At 36.1% G+C, this 22873-nt stretch overlaps 1 protein-coding gene across 1 annotated transcript in view; it reads right to left on the reverse strand.

Moving 5' to 3' along the window:
- The window catches only part of LOC123875390 (zinc finger protein 608-like), a 199280-nt gene extending 176454 nt beyond the window's left edge, over window positions 1-22826 (reverse strand). The window contains exon 1 of the mRNA XM_045921195.1: window positions 22510-22826. Within this exon, the coding sequence (XP_045777151.1) occupies window positions 22510-22680 (171 nt within the window). The 5' untranslated portion in view covers window positions 22681-22826. The remainder of the gene's footprint in view (window positions 1-22509) is intronic.
- Between the last annotated feature and the right edge of the window lie 47 nt (window positions 22827-22873).

Here is a 22873-nt window from a genome sequence, read left to right on the forward strand (position 1 = left end):
GAAAAACAAGATGGCGGCCGAGGTGATTTTTGCAGCTCCGTTGTTTTCCAACCGATTTCGTTGAGTTTTGCAATCTTTAAAGAAAGTAGTAAACGGTTAATAGAAAATGTAGAAAAAATTAGAAAAACAAGATGGCGGCCGAGCCGCAGCGTTTTGAAAATTTTGATTTTTCGACCCCGAACCGCGGCGCCACAGATCCGAGACGGGGTAATCGAGGATAATATTTTTTTTTGGTTTCGCCGACGATTATCCTCTATTTTGACAAAATGGGAGTGGTTTTTAAAAATTCAAGATGGCGGCTGTCGTGGTGGCCATTATGTTAGAGGTACGAAAAAACGCAATTTTGAAAGTTAAATATCTCAAAGTTGGCAACATCGGACCGTTTTGGTTTCCATGAAGCGATTGTACGTATAGGCTCGAGGTATAGATTGGAGGAAAAAAATTACCCCATTTTTAGGGAAATTTCAAGATTTTCGGGAAATTGTAAAAAATCGAAATACGCACTTTTTGCAAAATCCGAGTATGAGTGATTACGTGTTTTGCTCGTACAAATGACATTTGGGTATTTTTGTCACCGGAGACTGGCAACACTGGAATTTATCAAAGTAAAAGTGATTTTCGACACGGTCTTTTTCACGGTATCCCCTTTCGTGTGGGTGCGAGCGAGAGGAAAGATTGAAACGTCATCGGGCGCGGTATATCCTGTAGTTTATAGGAAAATTATGAAACCGTGTAAAATCTTTCTGTGAAACGAGTTGGCGGCCATTTTGTATTTTTTTTCATTTTTCGAAATTTTGATCACGTTTTTGAGGCAGTTGGCAACATTTTGGAAAGTCAATATGTATGAATCGATTGTGTATCTCGGCTGGCAGTATGGAGATATGTAACCGGTGTTGCCACTTTTGGGGAGATTTTCGAGATTTTCAACTAAGAAACTCCTGTAAAATTTTGTATGAAAAATTTTTTTTTCACTGATGGGGTCGTATAGAAAACAAAAACTTAGTAAGCCAAAATTATGGAGAGAGCTGATGATTGAGGGTTTCGGAGACGGGTGGAGGGCCCGCTTAAGGTATTGAAGATAGGTGGGGGGTGCTCGAGCAAATGTCATTCATGACGTCATCCAATTGCCAAAAAGCTGAAAAAAAATTCAAAATGGCGAAGAAAAGATGGCTGCCATACAAATTTCGCCGGTGTCCAGCTCGGAGGGTATAAAAGATAGAAGTGAGGTTTCTTGGCAAGAGATGATCAGGGTCCGAAGGTCTACTCGATGAGTAGAAAAAAAATTCAAAATGGCGGATTTTTTTTCCCCATAGAAAATGTATGGCGAATATTGAATGTCTCATTCTCCTAGAAAGAGACGGAAAACGATACATTGATGTATGGAAGATATGTTCGGATGCGCGATATGAGTAGGGGAAAATTATGACATTTCAGAAAAACAAGATGGCGGCCTATATGATTTTTGCAACTCTTTTGTTTTCCAACCGATTTCGTTGAAACTCGCAGTCTTTGAAGAAAGTAGTAAACGATTAATAGAAAAAGTGGAAAATTTTGGAAAAACAAGATGGCCGCCGTACAAATTTCGTCGGTGTCTATCTCGGAGGCTATAAAAGATGGAAGAGTGGTTTTTTGGCAAAAGATGATCAGGGTCCGAAGGTCTACTCGGTGGAACAAACTCTGCATGCTCGCGGACCACTTTAGTGGTCCGCGCACCCACGCACCCTACTTTATTAACCTCAACTACCCCGTTTTTACAAAAAATGATATGGATGTCGTTTTCAGAGTTTTCCAGGGTGCTCATTTTGATAACGACATTTATTTTGAAATCCAAGATGGCGGACATGCATTTTTTAAGAAAAAAAATCGATATGGGTGTCTTTTTATGGTGAATTTCGGGGTGAATTATGTATCTTAATAAATCAATTTGGTTTTATATAATAAAAAAAGTTAACCTTACCACGTCACGCGAGCTGCTTTAGCAGCTCGCGCACCGAGCAAAACACTAGTTAATATTATAAATGCGAAAGTGTGTCTGTCTGTCTGTCTGCTACCTTTTCACGGCCCAACAGTTTAACCGATTCTGACAAAATTTGGTATAGGGTTAGCTTATATCCCGGGGACGGACATAGGCGACTTTTTATCCCGGATAATCAAAGAGCTCTAACGGGATTCTCAAACCCCCATCCGCTTAACCGATTTGTATGAAAGGTACCCAGGTAGCTTGCGTCCCTGTAATTCACATAGGCAACTTTTTATCCTGAAAAATTAAACAGTTCTCACGGGATCTTTAAAAACCTAAATCCACGCGGTGGCGGGCATCCTCTAGTAGAAATATTAACGATTCCAATTAGTACTTAAATAAAAACCTAAAATTTATTTCAACGTTATTGAAGAATAAAGGTTAAATATAATTAAGTAGCAGTAGTTTTTTTATATAGCCGAAAATGTTCACACGGCAAGCATAAATGAATAGCGAGAAACCACAATGAAGTAACCTACTTAACTATTTTGAATATTATTTCTCGCTTGATGTCAATAACAACGCAAATCGCGAATCGCGACTCACGACTGGCCGTCTTGAGTCTTCAATCAATACGAGAATAGCCAGTTTATTTCTGAACCGTTATTGCCTTGTTAAACTATAAGTACCGTTTTGAGTTACGTCAATTGATGCGCGGCTTTTGTATACAATTGAGGTTTTCCAATTAGTACTTAAATAAAAACCTAAAATTTATTTCAACGTTATTGAAGAATAAAGGTTAAATATAATTAAGTAGCAGTAGTTTTTTTATATAGCCGAAAATGTTCACACGGCAAGCATAAATGAATAGCAAGAAACCACAATGAAGTAACCTACTTAACTATTTTGAATATTATTTCTCGCTTGATGTCAATAACAACGCAAATCGCGAATCGCGACTCACGACTGGCCGTCTTGAGTCTTCAATCAATACGAGAATAGCCAGTTTATTTCTGAACCGTTATTGCCTTGTTAAACTATAAGTACCGTTTTGAGTTACGTCAATTGATGCGCGGCTTTTGTATACAATTGAGGTTTTGAAGTTTTGAAGCGACAAGGAAGCGACAGTAGCCAGATGCCAATTAAGTGAAACTTTTTGTTATTTTGCTATACATAATTGCTATAAAGTCTCTATTTGAAATTTTTTGCATATTTTTTGCAAAGAAGTTGCCTGTGTTGTCAAATTCAATCACATGACAGATTGAGAGGTAATAAAGATAGAAACTGGGTGTGGAAAGAAAAAAATTCAGGTTACAACAGCTGTAATTAATAATAAATAAGCAATCTCTTGTTATCATTATTGTAATATTGTAATCTGTCGATAAAGTCTGACTTATGACTGACGAGTTACTTGCAACGTTGATCATGTGTCAAAAACTGTAAGCCTTTTTAGGGTTCCGTACTTCAAAAGGAAAAACGGAACCCTTATATGATCACTTTATTGTCTGTCTGTCTGTCTGTCCGTCCGTCCATCGTGTCTGTCAAGAAAACCTACAGGGTACTTCCCGTTGACTTAGAATCATGAAATTTGGCAGGTAGGTAGGTAGGTCTTATAGCACAAGTAAAGGAATAAATCTGAAAACTGTGAATTTGTGGTTACATCATTAAAAAAAAATTAAAACATGTTACAATTTTCAAAATAAGATAACCATACTAAATGGGCTATCATATGAAAGGGCTTTACTTATACATTCTATAACATTATTTTTTTTATGCATAATTTAGTAATAGTTTTTGATTTATCTTGCAAAATGTTAGAAAAAATACCCGAGTACGAGTCTGACTCGCACTTGGCCGGTTTTTTTTGACAAAAGAACAACATTGCTAAGTAATTTATCGAAAGATAATACAAATTAATTTTTTTGGGCCTAAGTTGACAAGACTGTAAAAACAAACGAAAAATGTCTTTATTATTCAAAACAATGTGTGCCTATTCAGTTGTGCCAACAGTAATTGTTGTACGAACTTTAAAGTAAAGGCGAATTTATGTAACAAATACGTCTCGTCTCAACTATATCTAGTACAAGTACCGAGCTGGCCTGAGGCTTAACACGGCACAATTGAATAGGCTCATTTAAATCGCCTAGACCGACGGATAAACAGACATGAAAGGGCGGACGATGATGCTAATACAGTGAACTTAACCTGGCCGCTGGCACCTTGCGGCGTCCCACCAAACTGGTTCTACCGACCTTCGCACCGTCTCGCTTCTACGTGTTCATGCTGCCCTGGTCCTTCTGATCGCAACGTTCGATTGATTTCTACGATCGGAATGTGTTCGAAACCAGCCAATAAATAAAACTAATCCGATAGTCAGTACCCGTGTTGTCCACCTCTTGTACCTTTAGTTCATAAACAGACTTGTTAACCACACTGAAACCACAATGTCCAAGTAACTATCTATAAGTACTTATATTATAACTAAACTATGATTTATTAGGTGTGAGGCATGAATTAGCTCTTTAGGTAGATAACTAAGTCGATAAAACATATTATGCATATTATTATATTTGATTTGTCAGTTAAAAACAAATGAGGTTTAATTTCTGAAGAATACGCATAATGAATTGAGCTTCGTTAGCAATGCCCTAAATTGGTTTGATCATTTATTTGCTGAGATGGTTCGGTTCTATGCTCGCAAATAAAAATTCGTTTTTTTTATTGCCTACATTGAATTATTATGTACCAACGTAGCTATAATGTGTATGTGTCATAACTCATAATAATACTAACTGGTAATGGCCAATGATTTAAGAGTTTAAGACTGACCTCTAATTATACTGAGGACTTACAATAATGATAACTATAGAATAACTACCATGGTACTTGCCTTACTATTCAATTCAACCGCTATACTTTTACAAGTTGAACAGGTCGTTAGAAGTTCGAACCGTGTTCGAACTCGAACTATACAATGTACCTATAGATCGTTGGAAACAATGTGAAAGTATGATACGTACTAACATACAGCATTTAATAGCGATAGGTGTTGACTGTAGTCTACTTACTGTCTGACACGCTTGATGGTTCAAAATCACGACATAAAGCTGTAAAACGAATCACAAATTACAAACACTAGAGATAGACACGGTTCAGTTTGTGACACTCGGGAAAAATAAAACAGGGCTCCGTACTTACGTAATATTATAAAGCGGAAGCGTGTCTGTCTGTATGTCTGCTATCTTTTCACCGATTTTGATAGGTACAGAGTTAGTTTACATCCTGAGCACGGACATAGGCTACTTTTTATCCTGGAAAATCAAAGATTTCTCACGGGATTTTAAAAAAACCTAAATTCACGCGGACGAAGTCGCGGGCATCATCTAGTATAGGTACCTATAAATAAAATTGAAGTGTCTGTCTGTGATACTGATATAGACTCTTATTTGAATGATAGCATAACCCATACAGCTCATACTCAACATAGTTTATAAAGTTCTGTCTGTTTGTCCGGGTTAATCTTCAGAATTGTCAAGCCAAATTTGACGAAACATTCATAGACAAGAGGGTTATAGAAGAATTGATCTAGCTAGGATATGCCAAAAGCGAAATTTACATTACGAAATTAGATACATACATTAAGAAATAAGACGTTTACACGTGCAATTGATAATGAAATTAATGTGGTGAAACTAATTTCATGCCACCAATTTCGTAATGTAGGTAAATTCCGCTTTAGAGTCAAAAGCGACAGAGTTATTTCAGTTACTTAAATGCCTCGTTTTATTAACAGAAGCTAAGTCTGAGCAAAGTCAAAGTATGCTCTAGTCTAGAGCTTAGCATCACTATGGATCTATGTATATTTATAGCATCTATGTATATTTATAGCTGATAATATTCAGCTTCTATAGAAAACATGTAAAGCTAAGTTTCAATACCGCGTAACGTTTATTCTTTTACTAGCTGATGCCCGCAGCTTCGCCCGCGTGGATTGGTCAGATCCCCTGCAGCATCAGGATTGAGGAGTTAGACTCCAAATTTTTTATGAAACAATGTCGCGAAGTTCCTCTATCGATTAAAAAAGAAATGACGCAAATCGGTTCAGAAATCTCGGAGATTTCGGTGTACATAGGTAGAAAAACACAACTCCCCTTTTGAAAGTCGGTTAAAAAAGTAGCCTATGTTACTCCCTGGTCAATTCTCTACTTGTCTGTGAAAACCCCGTCAAAATCGGTCCAGCTGTTCCGAAGATTAACCTTTTCAAACAGACAGACAGACAGACAGACAGACAGACAGACAGACAAAAATTTTAAAAACGTGTGATTCAGTGTTGGTATCGTTCAAATAACCATATGAGCTTAATATGAGGTAGTTATTTCGAAATTACAGACAGACACTCCAATTTTATTTATTAGTATAGATTCACTCTGTGGAATATAATTTTATTAACATTGTTCCGTTTGCCGTGGAGACCCTGGGGCCATGGAGTCTTAGTGCAAAGAAATTTTTACGAGACATTTCACCGCGTTTAATAGCCTCATCGGGTGACAGAAGGGCTGGCTCATTTTTTGCGCAACGGATCAGCCTGGCTGTCCAACGCGGAAATGCAGCCAGTATTCTTGGCACCATTCCACGCGGGCATGATTTGTACAGTAATTAGATAAGGCTAGCTTTAAGTTTTATTGTAATATTTTCACACATTATTATAAGCACATTCAGTGAATATGACATTTCCGTGATATCTAAAGTCTACTACGTTTTCTGCATTACCAATTGAAAATGCAACATGCTTAGTAATAATAATTTTCTTTTAAAAACACGAAAGACGTTATTACGGTTCATGCGCTATTGGTTCCACAAACTATTGATATTTGCATATTTCGATGTTTGGTTATTATATTATGAAGAAAAAATGACCAAAACGTACAACTTACTACAATTCTCTAGTCTACACTAAATGTATGGGCACTAATGTCAGTATTACGAAATCTGCGATTGTCATTGATTCATTTTCGTTATTAAAAGGAGGGATTCATGCCAATGCAATGTAAAAAATATAAACCGACTGGTCTTCTGTAAAAGTTTAAGTTAGTTAGAGATTTGTGTACATTACACGCATTTATACTTAGTATCAAGGTTACGTAACTCATTCATTTTTTAGAATGAAAGGTATTGTTATTGTATGACTCTCGTGTTCTTCACAAATATTTATAGTTTCTATATCGGTCTGGAAATGATCGCAGCCGATTTATATCCGCATTGTATGCGATAAGTGGGCGTATTATCGGCCGATCTGGCCCTAAGCCCTCGCGCCGCGCTGCTTTCAAATGGACTCTTTACGTAAAGTACAGCCAACTACAAAACAAATACAAGTATGCGCTGGTACACTGCCTGGCTCGATAATCTATTTTTCTTTAGCATTGTACTTAGACTCTACTTATTCTTATATTCAAGAGAGTTTAGGTAAAGATCTGGAAACCCTGAAATCTGCAATAATTTTATTAATTTATTCTTATTTTATTGTTCTTGCGAGGATTTCCATAAAACACGGTCTTGTGTCATCCAACGCTACGCTTTCCGGTGACAGGTCGCCGTTCTAGCACCTTGGAACTATGCCCATATTACAAGGCATCTATCTATTCATTAATGTCCATACCATACCTGGACTGAGAAGAATATCTTAGCTACGTCTCAGGTAAAAGATATTTAGTACTTAACTACTTACCCATTTAACGTAGTTTGTAAAGAATCTGAAGATAACGCCAATGTTAGCTAAACTCTGAAAAAATACAGGCACTACAAGAAAATAAATGTAGTGCAAGCGTAACGAGAAGTAAGTATGGCAAATGATCTAATAAATCGCAAATGCTACGGCGAATAACACTGCCTTTTGAAAAAGACAATCCTACGGTAATGAGAAGTCTTCGCTGGAAATGGGAGGGTCCTCAATGAAGGTAATCGCGTGAACGCTGTAATTGGCCCTAATCAAGCGAGATAGAGTATAGCTTGGGGCGACGCTGCGAGTGAATATTAGTCGTTATTGCGTCAGCGATCACATTGTGGATAAACTAAAGCCAACTAAGCTCATTTTGGCTTAGACATCAAAAGTTCAACAACTAAACATAGGATCGTCTTTAATGGGGATGTTTTGCACTATTTTAATTATTTTATTCTCTTAATGGAATGTGCGCAAACTGCAAAATTGAAGGAAAATAAATAGATACGAGGCAAAATCTAGTTATTGTTATATTATATAGATAAAAACTACGGCAATTAAAACGAAAAATGGTTGGTAACATGTATTATTTTATAGTAAAACAATCTCGGCAATCAAGATAAAAGCCAAAGAATTTTATGCCTCATCATTTATTTAGAGGAATATCAAATTTTCTGCGTGTTTTGGGACGTTTACATTAAAGATAAAACCGTCCGCGTCGCGTCGTTTGGAAAAGAATTCTTACATTAATGAGAGTGATTCCTTTTAAATGTTAAGACTTGAATGGCGGCGGTAATCATGCTTTAATTAGCTCTGATTAAGGGATCATGTACCTACTGTCGAACTATATAACTTCTAGCGAAACTTTTTTTTTATATTAAAATACAAGTAAGCCCTTGACTGCAATCTCACCTGGTGGTAAGTGAAGATGCAGTCTAAGATGATAGCGTGCCAACTTGGAAGGGGTATGGCAGTTTCATGAAACCCATATCGGTTTCCATACGACATCGTACCAGAACGCTAAACCGCTTGGCGGCACGGTTTTGCCGAACTTTGGTAACTTGCGACAGCCGAAGCCTCCCAGCAGACATAAAGTACTAGTAATAGTAGGCACTAATTCATTATATTCTGAGGTAAGTAATTATTTAGTAACATTCTTTCATATCGTGAAAAATCTGATGATAGGTAAACAGATAGTTCCAGACTCCAGAGGTTATACACATCAATATTTCTAAAGAATAACCCGCAGTTTGATGTATAGGATTTTAAAAGATTTGTTTGACTGCAAACTTTGTAACTGTCAGTCTCAAAAAGACTTCTTTTTGGATGTAGACTTCAGACGTAATAAATGAAACATAAGAACTATCACCCATTACAACAAATTACTAGGATTTTAAGATTCATCTCAATGCGTTACACTAATGCCTGAGAAAGCGAGAGATAGGAGAACAAATGAGAGAGCTCTTATCTACGCATTACGAACAGTGATTTACGAGGCTACCACACATGGCAGGCACATACCGGTTCCGTTCCGCAGACTAATGACTGACTAGACATTTTTATTGAGAACCGACTTAAGTAGAATAACACCCGTATTCACAATCATTACTATGGGGTCTCACAATGCGCTCGAAAACGGAATTTACATTACGAAATTAGTGTCACGACATTAATTTCATTATCAATTGTAAACATCTAATTTCATAATGCATGCATTACGAAGTTAGACGTTTACACGTGCAATTGATAATGAAATTAACGTCGTCAAACTAATTTCGAGCCATTAATTTCGTCATGTAAATTCCGCTAAATGCGCATTCAGCGGAATTTGATTTGGAGTGTAGATTTTACCAATCAAATTGGTGGAACCTATTAATAACACGCGATAGTTCGAGATGTGAGCTAGCCCGCGCTAACCTGGTGCGGGACACCGGGTTAGTTCACATTTCCACGTTTTACTTGTAAGCCGACTCAAAGTTCAGTCAGCGTCGAGTACCTACAAATGTGTAATGTGCAAAGACCATTATACTTACTACTAGCTGTGCCCGCGACTTCGTTCGCGTGGAATAGCTCTCAGCGCGCTTTATATAGCCACGGACGCTCAGGCGCGAGGCGTGTAGTACGTACTCTGTACGTTAAAAATGTTCGCCGTGATTCTTTAAATTGACATAACTTTTTTATTTATGAACCGATTGACATGAAATAAACACTAAATGTTAAGTGAAGCTTATTACAATATATTAGTGAAAACCGTATCTAAATCGAATTAGCCGTTTCTGATATTAGCGTGCACAAACACACAGACAAACAGACAAAAAAAAATTAATTACAATTTCGGGTTCGGCATCGATATAATGACAACCCCTGCTACTTTTTTTTATATATTTCCATTGTACAGACACCACTTTTCTACAATTTTATTATTTGTATATAGATTTTATGGTACTCAGAAATGTACGAGTGTGCAAAAACCTTATGTTCCAAGCTCCAACGTAAACAAGATTCGTCTGAACTGATGAATGTCATGCAAAGTGTTCGAACGGCGAACTACTGTGCGAACGATAAATTGCCACTGACGAATAGAGTTGCGAAAACAGGTAGCTAGAGATATAAACGTTTAAATATTGACAGATACGACAGAGCCAAAATGGAGTTTTGTATTGGATGAAAAGTAGTAAGTAGTCTTGTATCTATATACAAATAAATATCCTTCAAATAAACTTTTAAAAGAAACCCTATAAATTCACAAGCCAATTCATTCATTAGCCAATCTTCAACTTTTCTTAGCGGCTTCAGCCGAAGGTTATAAAGATGGCCGGTTAATCGGCTTCGGCTACTCATTGAGCAACATATGCTAGTAAATAAAAGTAGCAGTAGCAAATAAGTTAACCATGATCTCTTAGGTATGTACCTACTAGCAGACGCATAGGATCAAAATGTTGTTATGAAAAATTCCCTGGTTGAAGTAAATTGTCAACAGCCGCTCTATCCTTTACAAAAATCTCTTTACCTAAATTGTAGCGCCGCCGTTAGATTTAATTGGAAGTTGGAACCTTATAATAAATGCAAAATACCTATACCCTTGATACGGTTATTGGGCACAGCTGAACTGGACAGCATTAATATTTGCGAACCTTCTGAGAATATCGATTGTGGCTGTCAAACCAATCATAATTATTCTAAAAACAAGATAGACTATTATGACTCATACATTATTAAATATCAAATTAGTAGATACATGTGTATTAAATCTGTTGTAAGTTGTAACTAACAGATAGTTCCGATTTAAGTATGTATTTGAAATCTTACCTACTGTTGTGTTTATATCAAGTAAAGCCAAAACAGGTTTCAATGATGAAATAAATCCGTGTACTCAGGTAAGTTGTTTGCTGTAAACACTTAAAGACAATAACTATTAAGTAATCAAAAGACGCATGACTCAACCAGTTAAACAAAACTGTTATACAATCTTAAATCAACGCGTGAAACCATTTAAGTAATTTAACGATTCAACTATTACCATAACAGAAAGTACAATAATGTCGCTGCCAGAAACGTCTCATTGAAAATTTGAAGTTGCCCGTGGGCTGTGATTAAATGGAGCCCCATTACATTAGCATAGCGTTTAGTTGGAAGAACACGTCTCGGAGCCGAGTATTGAATGCGGCGCGCCGCGGGCAGACGGCAAATTGCCAGTGGGCGGCGCGCCGTGATCCCGCGACCCCTCGGATAAATATTCCATCCATCGCGCTCCTATGCCTCCCACCAACGAAACATTTCAATGTCGACAAACTTAATAAACAACACAAAAGCCCATGCAACAAGGAACAAAAAACAATATAGAAGAAAATCTTTGAATCCAAATTAAAATTAATCCACCCAGAAAACAGAAGGATATGAAAAATCCAACAAAAGAGACAAAAGGACGAAATTGAAGATGCAAAAAAAAAAGTTTAAACGTTGTAGAAAGAACTCGAGCGCTCGACAGCCGGCGAGTACGAAGTACCAGGGGCGCATGCCGCGAGTGGAGTGTCCAATTAAACCGCGCCGAGATCTAATCAAGTGTGATTTTAATAGAGTGCTGCTAATCAAGCAAGCTCGGGAACACTGTCCGAAGTAGACACAGAATACAGATAACGGAATGGCACGAGGTATTAACGAATTTTGTATAATATCTCGATCAAATCTGCCAAGCACCGTTACAAGATTGATATCAACAATCAACGTTAATGAGCTGATCAAATTATACTACGCTGAAAAATAACAAAAAAAAATACTTTTATATTATTTAATTGAATGATACTATAATATTCAATTAAATAATATAAAAGTATTTTTTTTGTTTGATCAAATCTGCCAAGCACCGTTACAAGATTGATATCAACAATCAACGTTGATGAGCTGATCAAATTATACTACGCTGAAAAATAACAAAAAAAATACTTTTATATTATTTAATTGAATGATACTATAATATTAAAGTAATTCTTATTTCTTACTGTGCCGAACCTATGATGAAATGAATAGAGCCGTCAGTTTATTAATTGTTACTGCCAGCATAATGGAACTCGATTACGTTTACAAATAAGGACAAAAACTGTTCTCGTTTTGCATACCAACTACAGATAAACACGATTTATTTTTTAGAATTCCTAAAGAATTTGTTCAGACGCTAAACAAAAAAATTAGAAGACAGACATTATGGCCAAGCCACTTTTCCCACCACATCATTAACGTAGTTAATATGAAGGTTCTTGAAGCAAATAATATTCTTTGTACTTATTGTATTCAATTAACTTACTTACATGAAACATACACTTAAACATAAAAATTATAATGTAAAACGTAGAGTTTTGACAGTTGACAAAATAGCCTATATCAATTTAGTTTTCGCTTTCAACAACTTAGACATGACATGACGAAGGTCGTAAAATCGCATAGGTATTATACTAATTCTGCTAAACTCTTTCCATTAGCCATATAGGATGTATAGCTATGCATAATATTATTATAATGACTCAAATTGAATGAAATATTTATAAGTACCTAACTTCTAAAGAAGAAAGAAGTTTTTTTAAGTGCAAAAAGTAGAAAGGTGCAGTATATAATACGTAGGTATGTTTAAAACGTTTAAATTATTAAAAAATACATAGTTTCTTTTGTCTTTGTTTTAAAAATGCGATAAGCGCTTAACCTTTTCGTTTATTAATTCCGAACATGTAGTCATATTTAGTAAGCATGCCAAATGTTTATTTTAAAATTTTGCTATTCTACTCGGATCGTTACTTGTATGTATTTTTAGGGTTCCGTACCTCAACAGGATAAAAGGAACCCTTACAGGATCACTTCGCTGTCTGTCTGTCAGTCCCCCCCACAAGCTTCACACGGCTATTGAAATTTTCAAAATGTAGAGTCAGCGACAAAGCTACTTTTGCACTCGTCCATAGTCCCTACACTGGATGGCGGGTGCAAATTGCAAACCTAGCTTGATCGCTGTTTGTACTCAATCCTACAGAAATCGTTCAGTTACAATTATTTTACTATAAGTTTAGTATACTTTGGTAAATATTATTTCAACGATAGCGAACTTGTTTGAATTCGTGTCCAATCGATAGAATTGATTTGTTATACTTAAGCATTTATTTGTACGAAAAGCTGGTTTATAATCGATTTCTATCATGTTAAGTGGTTCAATTTGTTCAAAGAGTAGTTAACTATTGTAATCTAAAGTACATTCCAAACAATCAAATCATACATAGTGTAAAAACTGAACGGTATAATAATATTATGATTAAGTAAATGTCTTTGGTAGAAACGAGGCTGTATCGTGGTGGCACTTAATGAATTTTATAGTTGAACAACGTTAAACTTCAAATAGGTAATAAAATAATATTATATTAAGTTTACACTACTCTACTCATAACTTTGCTGGTATCATTCGTCACATTTGAGAAATACTGCTCGTTCGAATTTCGTAATTCAAACGACAGAACAGATTTGTTTTATTTGTACAAATAGTACAGTATAGCCACAGGTATAGCTGTTGTATTAATATTATAACATATTAGGTAGGTATACATTCGAATATTATGTAAAGGATAAAAAGGGTGGCAAAGTTGAATATCAAAAACAACTCTGCGTGGATTGGATCATTTTTGCGCAAACAGGTCCAATCGATCTGTATCATATTGTTAAGTGGTTCAATTTGTTCGATATTGTAATGCCGTACATTTAACCGAACTGCAAATAGTGTAGAAAGTTCAATCGATGCCTGAGGCTAGCCCGTGGCGGCACTTAATCAATTTCATAGTTTAAATGCAGGCGATCGCCGAGCGCGATTGCCATCATAATCAACTATTGGACATGGGTTACAGGCTTACAGATAGGGCCAGCTATTACCTTGTACGACTATGTAGTAGGTACTTTCCGTACCTATTTTACGAGTAGCCCTTCAAGCCTATTAATTAAATATATAATATGAATAAAGTTTTACTAATGTGGGTATAGAGTAGTGTGTTGATTCGTAGTTCACCAGCCACTTAAACATACTAGACATTCTAGGAGACTAGACACTGTCAGCCGGAACCGTTTATCCCGGTTACTGGGTTACTAGACTAATGAACCAAATAACCAAAAAATTTTGCTTGGTTCAAACCAAGGAAAAGGAAGGAAAATTTTAAAAATACATATAGGGATAAGATAAGTCTACCAAAAGCAGAATCTAGGTAAAAAGCTGTCGTCCCTGTTCCTAATTCATACCTACACGTATGTAAGTACAAGTAGGTAAATAAGAGGGAAAATCTTGGGTTGTGACACAAAATATATGAATTCTCTTACGAGTTACGACTGTGATAAAAGGAAGCATGCATATAAATAATAATATAACCTTCCATGATTGTTCTCTGAGACTAGTATATTTTACACAGCGTTTGACAAATCTATATTATTTTCAGAGTCCCATATCCTATGCCAACGGAACCCTAAAGACTCCGCTGTCCGTCCGTTTGTCTGACAGCGGGCTGTATCTTGTGAACTATACCTAATAGACCTTTTCACAGAATGTGTATTTCTATTGCAGCTATATAAGTGTTATTTCTTGTACGATGGTAGTGGTACGGAACCCTTACTATATGAATCCGACTCGCACTTGACCGATTTTAAAACATAGCTCAATTTAATTAATGAGTTTAAAACTGCTTTTATTAGCTGGTCGGGTTCACAATTCACATTGAAAATCCTTTAACGATCCCAAGGATTTACCTACAGATGTGAGACATGTAACATAGCACAGTTTCCTCTTTGAAATATAAATAATATGATCTCTCAGTGAATTTATTTTCATAATGCAAAGCGAGCTCGGTCCGCAAAGAAGCTGCACGAATGCAAAGTAAGCAAGAGAGTAATTTTGTCGAAAGTCAAGAAAGCATCACAAAGAATCCCGCTGTCAAGGTGAAACTCTTAAGACGTTCGCAGCTTCCTCTTGAATTTGTTCCCTCGCTGAATTTAAATACGCGCCGGGGAATAGTTTTTCAATGAAGGAATTCTTGCTAACGAACGTTTTTAAACAAAATCAAGTATAATATTATGTACTTAAGTACTTACTTAAATTTTTTTTTGAAGTGAAACTTCTTTCTTCGCATTGGGCGCTATTGGGAGTGCCAATAAATGTAAAAACTAATGTTAATGGTTTTAATTTAAATACTTGAAACTTTCATTGTTACTACATACTACAATTACTTACCTGACTGCCAATTTTTTTTTAAACTACAATAAAAAAACACGTAAGTGCTTCACTGTTGTGTAAATTGTCGTAAAATATAGCCCGTTTAGACGCCCCTTTAGGAAAATATTGGAGAAAGAACAACGAGATTTTCGCTTGATGACATAACTAATTAGGACGTCGCTCGTCGGACGACAATGCTATTGTTATAAGTACTCGTAATAGATATAACAGACGCTAGTGACACCTCTGACTTTTCCCATTACGTATTCGTACGGTATTATTGACAGTTTAGGATGTCCAATTAGTAAGTCGTAATATTATTATCTTCTTGAAACTGAGTAGGTAATATTATTATTAATTACTTAAATCCAGTTGCATGATAGGCAGTTAAAATTAATGACGGTAATCGTTAAACTTTGATCACCTATAAAAAGTGAAGTGCAACTTGCACAAGTCAGTATTCATACCTACATGACTAAGTTTAAAAATAAATCTTGGTCCAAAGTAAATAAACCCAAGTGAGCTTTTATAGTAAGTCTGTAATATCATGGCGGAATGAATGTGTAATAAAAATAAACTTAGTATACCTACCTAAATAAACTTTAATAAAATCAAAATTAGGGTGCATGAGTCAGGGTTTGCTGCTAACTTAGGACAAGAAATACGTTTAGCAGAACGTCTATCGGTTGACGATTTTGATGATCGTGGTGATAATTAATTTAAACTAGACTTGCAACGAATAGTATATTCGGCAGTATACCGAATACCGAATATTCGGCGAGGCCCCTGACCGAATAGCCGAATATTAGGCAAAAGTATTCGGCTGGATTTTAGCGCCAAAAACTTGTACAGACGTGATTGTTTCGCGCTCCTTTGTTTTGTTCTAATGTACCTACTCATCGCTCGCGCGCCCGCTGTTGCTCTATTACCACAATAATTCAAATACATAGAATCCTTCATTTTTCCAATCCAGAAGATGATTATGTACCTGTGTTATGCACCAATGACTACTTAAATGATTATAACAGAAATGAAAATATGAATATATACGTAATCAATCGATTTTAATTTTTCATTTTACCAATTATTTCTCTATGACAAAATATATTATTTGAGTATTCGGTATTCGGCCGAATATAATAAAAGCAGCCGAATAGGCCGAATACCGAATAGTAACCGAATATTCGTTGCAAGTCTAATTTAAACTTTACTTTTATTGGTGGTTAAAATTTAACGGTAACCGCAAATTTAACCGTCATGCAACTGGACCTAAGTAAATATGTAGTTGTTGACCATAAAATATAGTCAACAACTGTAATAAATAATAATAATAATTTATGAGTTATGGCCATCCCAAATGCACGTCGACACTGCAACCTTGCATAATCTAGTAAAAAATTATCTCAATATAGGTATTATGTACCTACTGACTTATAATGTTAATTTGACAAATCGATTTTAATAAACGCGAATGTATAAACAAGGCGTGCTGAGAGAACCGGATTCAGTGTAGGCTTACGTAAATGTATGTAGGTATGTAATTCTCATCTGATATGATAGGCATAAATGTAGTTTTTACTGTTTTTACTCTGGTAAACCTGCATTCTCCCTCTTGTCTTTTATGGTGTAGCTGTAGAATGTAAAATTATCTAATGACTTAAAATTTAGACTACAAACTAGACGTACGAATTTACTGTGTAGCTTTATACGTAGTTACATATTTGATTTAGTTTAAGTAGGTATAGGTACAACGTACCTACTTACCTAACTTACCTGTTATATTTTTTGCAGGCACAGTTGTGTGAATGGCAAAATACTTTTACTTTGGAAAAATAAAAGTCCCCCAAAATTAGAGTGAAAAGGTTAGCTAAGTACATAACTAAATTTAAGTATTACCTACCTATAGATGACGCCCGCGATTTAGGTTTTTGAATTTCCGGGATAAAGAATTCCGGGATAAAAAGACCTCTATACCAAATTTAAGAATCCCGTGAGAACTCTTTGATTTTCCGGGGTAAAGCTATGTCCTTGCCCGGGATGTACTTGACCCGGGACCGGGATGACTTTGTACCCATCAAAACCGATTAAACTGTTGAGCCGTGAATAGCCAGACAGACTTTTGTATTTATAATATTAGTATGGAAGTATGGATATAATGATCATATTTTGTGTAAGATTAAAGAAAAATTTTGCAATCACGAAATTATCATTCATTCATTCGTTTTTCAATAATTAATTAAGTAATTAGGTACAACTTAAAGTTTTTTGGGGTCATGTGGCGCTTCGAGCATAAGAAAATAATCATCCGACTCTTGCAAGTAAGTAATCATTGCAATTGTAGTCACAATTCACAACCGAGATCTTTCCATTTTCTTGCGAGTTCAAATATAAGTTTCTTTCATTCTAAAACTTTATTGGCAAGGCAAGTCGTGATTTTCCGAGCAAGAATAGATAAAATAACTAAAATACGCCAAAGAAAAATGTCAGTTATATTTTCAAGTCACCAAATGAATGTAACTAACTACGAATAGTACAGTAGGTAGGTACTTACTCGAAGTCGTAACAGAACTAAGAACTTGTAAGAGGAACTTCTTATTGAATTCGTCGTAATAATTTTAAATGTATGACGTATTGTTTTACAGTTTGCAAGTAAAGTTTATCTGTTTTGAGAACTAGGTAGGTATATACATAGTCTACTGTTACTTAATTTCTTTGCTGTCCTTACATAGTATTATATTACAAATTATTCAACGCTAAATATGTTTATAAGTACCCATGTAATACATGCGAAAGTGTTTGTTCACTATGTGGGATCACTAATTTTAACCTACCGACAACTCAACCTTGTTATTTATACATCGCATTAGAGGACCGAAATATCTTTCTTATCAAGTAAAGGGTTGATATCAAGTTACCCTGAAGATATAAAGAATAGGAAAAAGCAGGTAAAGAATTCTGTGGATAGATAGTTACTCGTAAAACCCCGGAATTATGACCAGCTGCCTTCAAGCTGCATCTTTTCATTGACTTTTAGAAAGGAGCCTATTAATAAAGAGTCTTCACTCACATTAACACTCTACTAACCTAATCCATACTAATATTAAAAATGCGAAAGTGTGTCTGTCTGTCTGTTAGCTTTTCACAGCTAATAGTACGTTCAACCGATTTTCACGTTTGGAACCTAGCTTGCTTGCCAAGGAAAGGATGTGCATACCTAGGCTACTTTTGATCCTGGAAAATCAAGGAGTAACACGAGTTTTTAAAAACCGAAAACTACGCGGAAAAAGTGACGGACATCATCTAAAAGTAGTTGTATGTACCACAATATAAGAATATATAATGATAGGTAACTACTACTACCTACCAACCTACTACCTACTTTGTGGTTATACTATAATAAATAATTAACATAATATACTTAGGTACATATGGCTTACAATTACTAACACGCGGGCGAAACCGAGGGTAAGTGTGTAAAAGTTAGATAGAATAGACCATAGTAAGCCATTCGGGCCTTTGATATTCTATTACATTTACTTAGATTTTTTCTAGAATAATAGGAGCCGGTGGTCGTCAAACTTAACTCGTCCGCACAGTTTTGTAAAGTTTTTACTTATCTCTTGGCGAGATTTTTTACGACTTACGTTTCTGGAAATGTCAATGATCTTAAATTGGAATTTGTATAACTATCTAGTATCTACCTACATAAATAAAGAATGACGAGTCATGCCCACTAAAATCACAAAACTTTGGCTAAATAGAAGCATCAAAATAATTTATAGTGACAGAAATGAGGAAATTTTAAATCAATATAGAGTTCATAACCTTTTTATAGGTAAAAGTCACACATACAAACTGACTATAAATTGTTACAAATTAGAATGAGATTGACTACCTATTTCCAGCTAAAATAACTATCAAATAAATAAGTTGTATGGTCGCTCTGGACCTCGTAAAAATAGGTTTTGAAACATTATATTTAATTAAAGTCATTTATTTAAAAAACATTAGGGCTGTTTTACGTCGGAACAACAACATGCATTCAATGTGGCATTAACATGATGCATACCTATTGTGGGGTGCTTCTTAGTAGTGGGTTTTTGTAATTTGCAACAATTTTTGTATTTCGTAGTATGCTACGAAATACAAAAATTGTTGCAAATTGCCATGCCGCATGATTCTTGGTGCGACATTTTCAATTATTGTAGCATGCGGATTGCGGTCGTGTGGCAATAATGTCGCATTATGTTGGCATTAAAGAGCCTATCATGACCAGTGTTTTAGTCATGTTTTAGTATGGTCTGAGACATCATGATCATAGGATACAATATCCTATGATCGCCGGAATGCAAACTTGCCAAATTATGTCGTAATCCGTTCAGCATGAAAAGCTAACTAATAGCGAGCTTTTTTACATTCACATATAATAATTAATTATTACCTACTTATGATATGATATTGTTTTGCCGTCGAATATAGAAATAGCCATTAGTTCAAAGTCTATAAACGTATTCCATGTTGCCTCAAAGGCGGCGGTTTTTAAGTTAACGCCTTATAATTATTTAAATTAGGTCGTAAAATTAATAAGGTATCTATTACGGGGACGCATGTGAATTAAGTGTCACATTACATAGTGGGATGATGAAAGGTAAGCACCGAAGTGTTTTGGTGTATCTAGTGGGTAACTGTAACATGTGAACAGTTCAAAATAAGCTTTATTCTAATAGACTTACAAACTATATTGAATCGTTAAGACAAAGGGCAATAAATCTAACGAAAGTTTGAAATGTTTCTATTAAAAAGAAATCGGTATTAAACTCGATAGGAAGTAGATAGTAGGTTGTAAAAAAAAAATCGTCTATTCAATAAAATAATTTCCGTTTATAGGTAAAGGAATATACAACAGGAGTGCAATAGACTAATTTTATTTAAGTAGTTTTTGTTTTTTTTTTAATTATCTAGCAAATAAACCTAGCTTTCTTTTAGTCCCATTAAGTAATTATTTAATACTATAAGGGCTTCAAGTAATATTGTTACTCGAACTTAGAACTTTAAGGAATCAATATGATTTTTCATAAAGACTTACAAATTACCTAGACATACCCGCGTAACTTGTAGGCATTCCTGTCAATGAGATTAACATGACCTAAATATTTACGAGGCCGTAACTAAAGAAGTATGAGTTGTGATCTTAAGGCTGTTTTATGCCAAAGCCCAGGAGGTAATTCTAACTTTTAAGGCCAGAGGATCACATTCACAGTGCTACATTGAAACATGGCAAGCTGAAATAATTTAAATTGTATCTACCTAACTAGTGCTGGCAACACCAACAAACTTAATCTGTAACCGTAAAACATTCAGTCAGTCAGTCAATCTTTTTTCACTCTCTCACATTCGAACTGCCACAGGATCTACCTACCCGGACTGTACATCGCTTTCCATTAAATAATAATAAATAATAATTAGTAAAGAACATAGTGTGTGCCACAAATAATATTATAGTGTTTCCTTGATAACACCCAAATAGCACCGATTCGAACCAGCACAGTCTCCATCATATGGTCCTTCGAGCCGGATCTGAACCAGTGCATTCTTCATCGCCTAGCATAAATGATAAATCGATCATTGGCAAAATATTTTGCCGTAATATTCATTCTTATACAGCACGATGTTTATCCGCTTAAAAAATATCGCATAAGCTGCAAAATAAATGATTCGATTTGTAGAATGCTGCATTGTTGCATGTACGCAAGTAGGTTCTATTTACACGACTGCCCAAAAAAAGGAATGTAATGCTTTCAGGGTTCATGTATCTTGTCAGAGTGAACTACCCTGTCAAGTCAACTACCGTGTTGACGACAGCTATGCCTACCAAAACGTTGATACGTAGGTACTTCCACGTCACTGGCAGGCGTCAAATATACTACCTATCTCTATACCTCAAATGTTCCCATTTGCTTATTGATCAAACCGAGAGTTCCCTCACTCTAGTTCACTCTGTTGTGGAAGTAAGTACCTAGGTACCTAAGTAAGTAGGTACTTACTAAAGTTACCTCCTCGAAGAACATTTGAAACTTATCTAGGTAATTTAGATGAAACCAGCGAAAATTGTACGTCTATGGATGAAACAACAATGACTTTCAGTGGGGAGAGAGGGGTGAGACGGTAGACCCATAATAATTATTTTAATGAGTAAGTGTATGGTATGTACGACGTACCTGCCTAGGTATCTAATACCGATACATATTATACGGAAATAAAGGCTTTTTTTATGCGTGTATTCAAGCGTAAATACGCTTACTTATTAGTTGTGTGTGTGTGTGTGTACTTTATGTAGGTAGGTATTCGACACCTTATTTCACCAAGTTACACGTAATGCAGTCCTTAATCTTATACGCAATTAAAATTGAATATCGTAGACATGCTCCAAGTTAAGACAGCAAACTATTTCTTACTGGTGTTTTATTACCTACCTAAAGCTACTAGTTTAGCAGTTTTATGTTCACTCTAATTCGTGTTATTAAGTCATTAACTTATATTAAAACAAAAATTCGTTTGGTTGAAATGCTTTTAGTAGGTACCTACCGCCTTATAAGAAACAAAGGCGGCTTTTTGTTCGTTTTACACGTCGAACACCGCAATTAAATCTATATTTATGCCATTTATGTCGGGCGGCTCTCGAGCATCGCCTTATCGGCTCCCTTGTCGTCTAAATGGGAAGGCAAACAGCCCACCGCTTGTTGACACGGCGCGATTCGTTCGACCGCTTTATAAATATTTCGAGCGGCGGCCAGCAGACCATTATCCCATTAGGGAAGGCATTACTCACTCTCGATGTGAAGCTATTAGCTCGCCGCTCGCAGCACGTCGCTTACGGTTTACTACTCACTAATATCGCCTTTAGCGTAACTGCGAGATAAATTACTATCTAAAAAGGTATCACTGAAATAAAATCCATAATAGCTTTCGGAAAGCGGTGCATAACCTCCCCGCCCTCCCCTGCACCGCAGGCCCACATGCACCGGTTGCGTGCGACGTCCGTCTGCCACTCTTCGCTCGTCTCGGACTCTGTCCATTTTACAGCTTAACCGATATACAAAGAGCGCTCACCTCGACTGGCACCGGTCTCCACGCCGCCAAAACAATCCACGGCTTTGTTTCAACATGCGATCGATACTTCCGACCGCCGTAAAAGCAAAGCAATTTACTTTTTATCACAATCCAGCACATAAACGAACACGGCCGACTAGTTTCACTATATTGTCGCTTCAAACTCCACATACACACGTACAGTACACCGCACTATCGACGGCCGATCCTCGGGGCCATGTAATCAAAGCCATACTAGGTATAAACAAATAACACTGGTGTGGTGATTTCACGGTGGAAACACTAGTTCAGCGTATCGCACGTCAGCGCCGCGTCGAGTCGGCGGACGACCGCCGAACTTGCTTCAACAGAGCAACGCTACGTG

The sequence above is a fragment of the Maniola jurtina genome, chromosome 20, assembly GCF_905333055.1.
Source record: "Maniola jurtina chromosome 20, ilManJurt1.1, whole genome shotgun sequence".
NCBI classification, from domain to species: Eukaryota; Metazoa; Arthropoda; class Insecta; order Lepidoptera; family Nymphalidae; genus Maniola; species Maniola jurtina.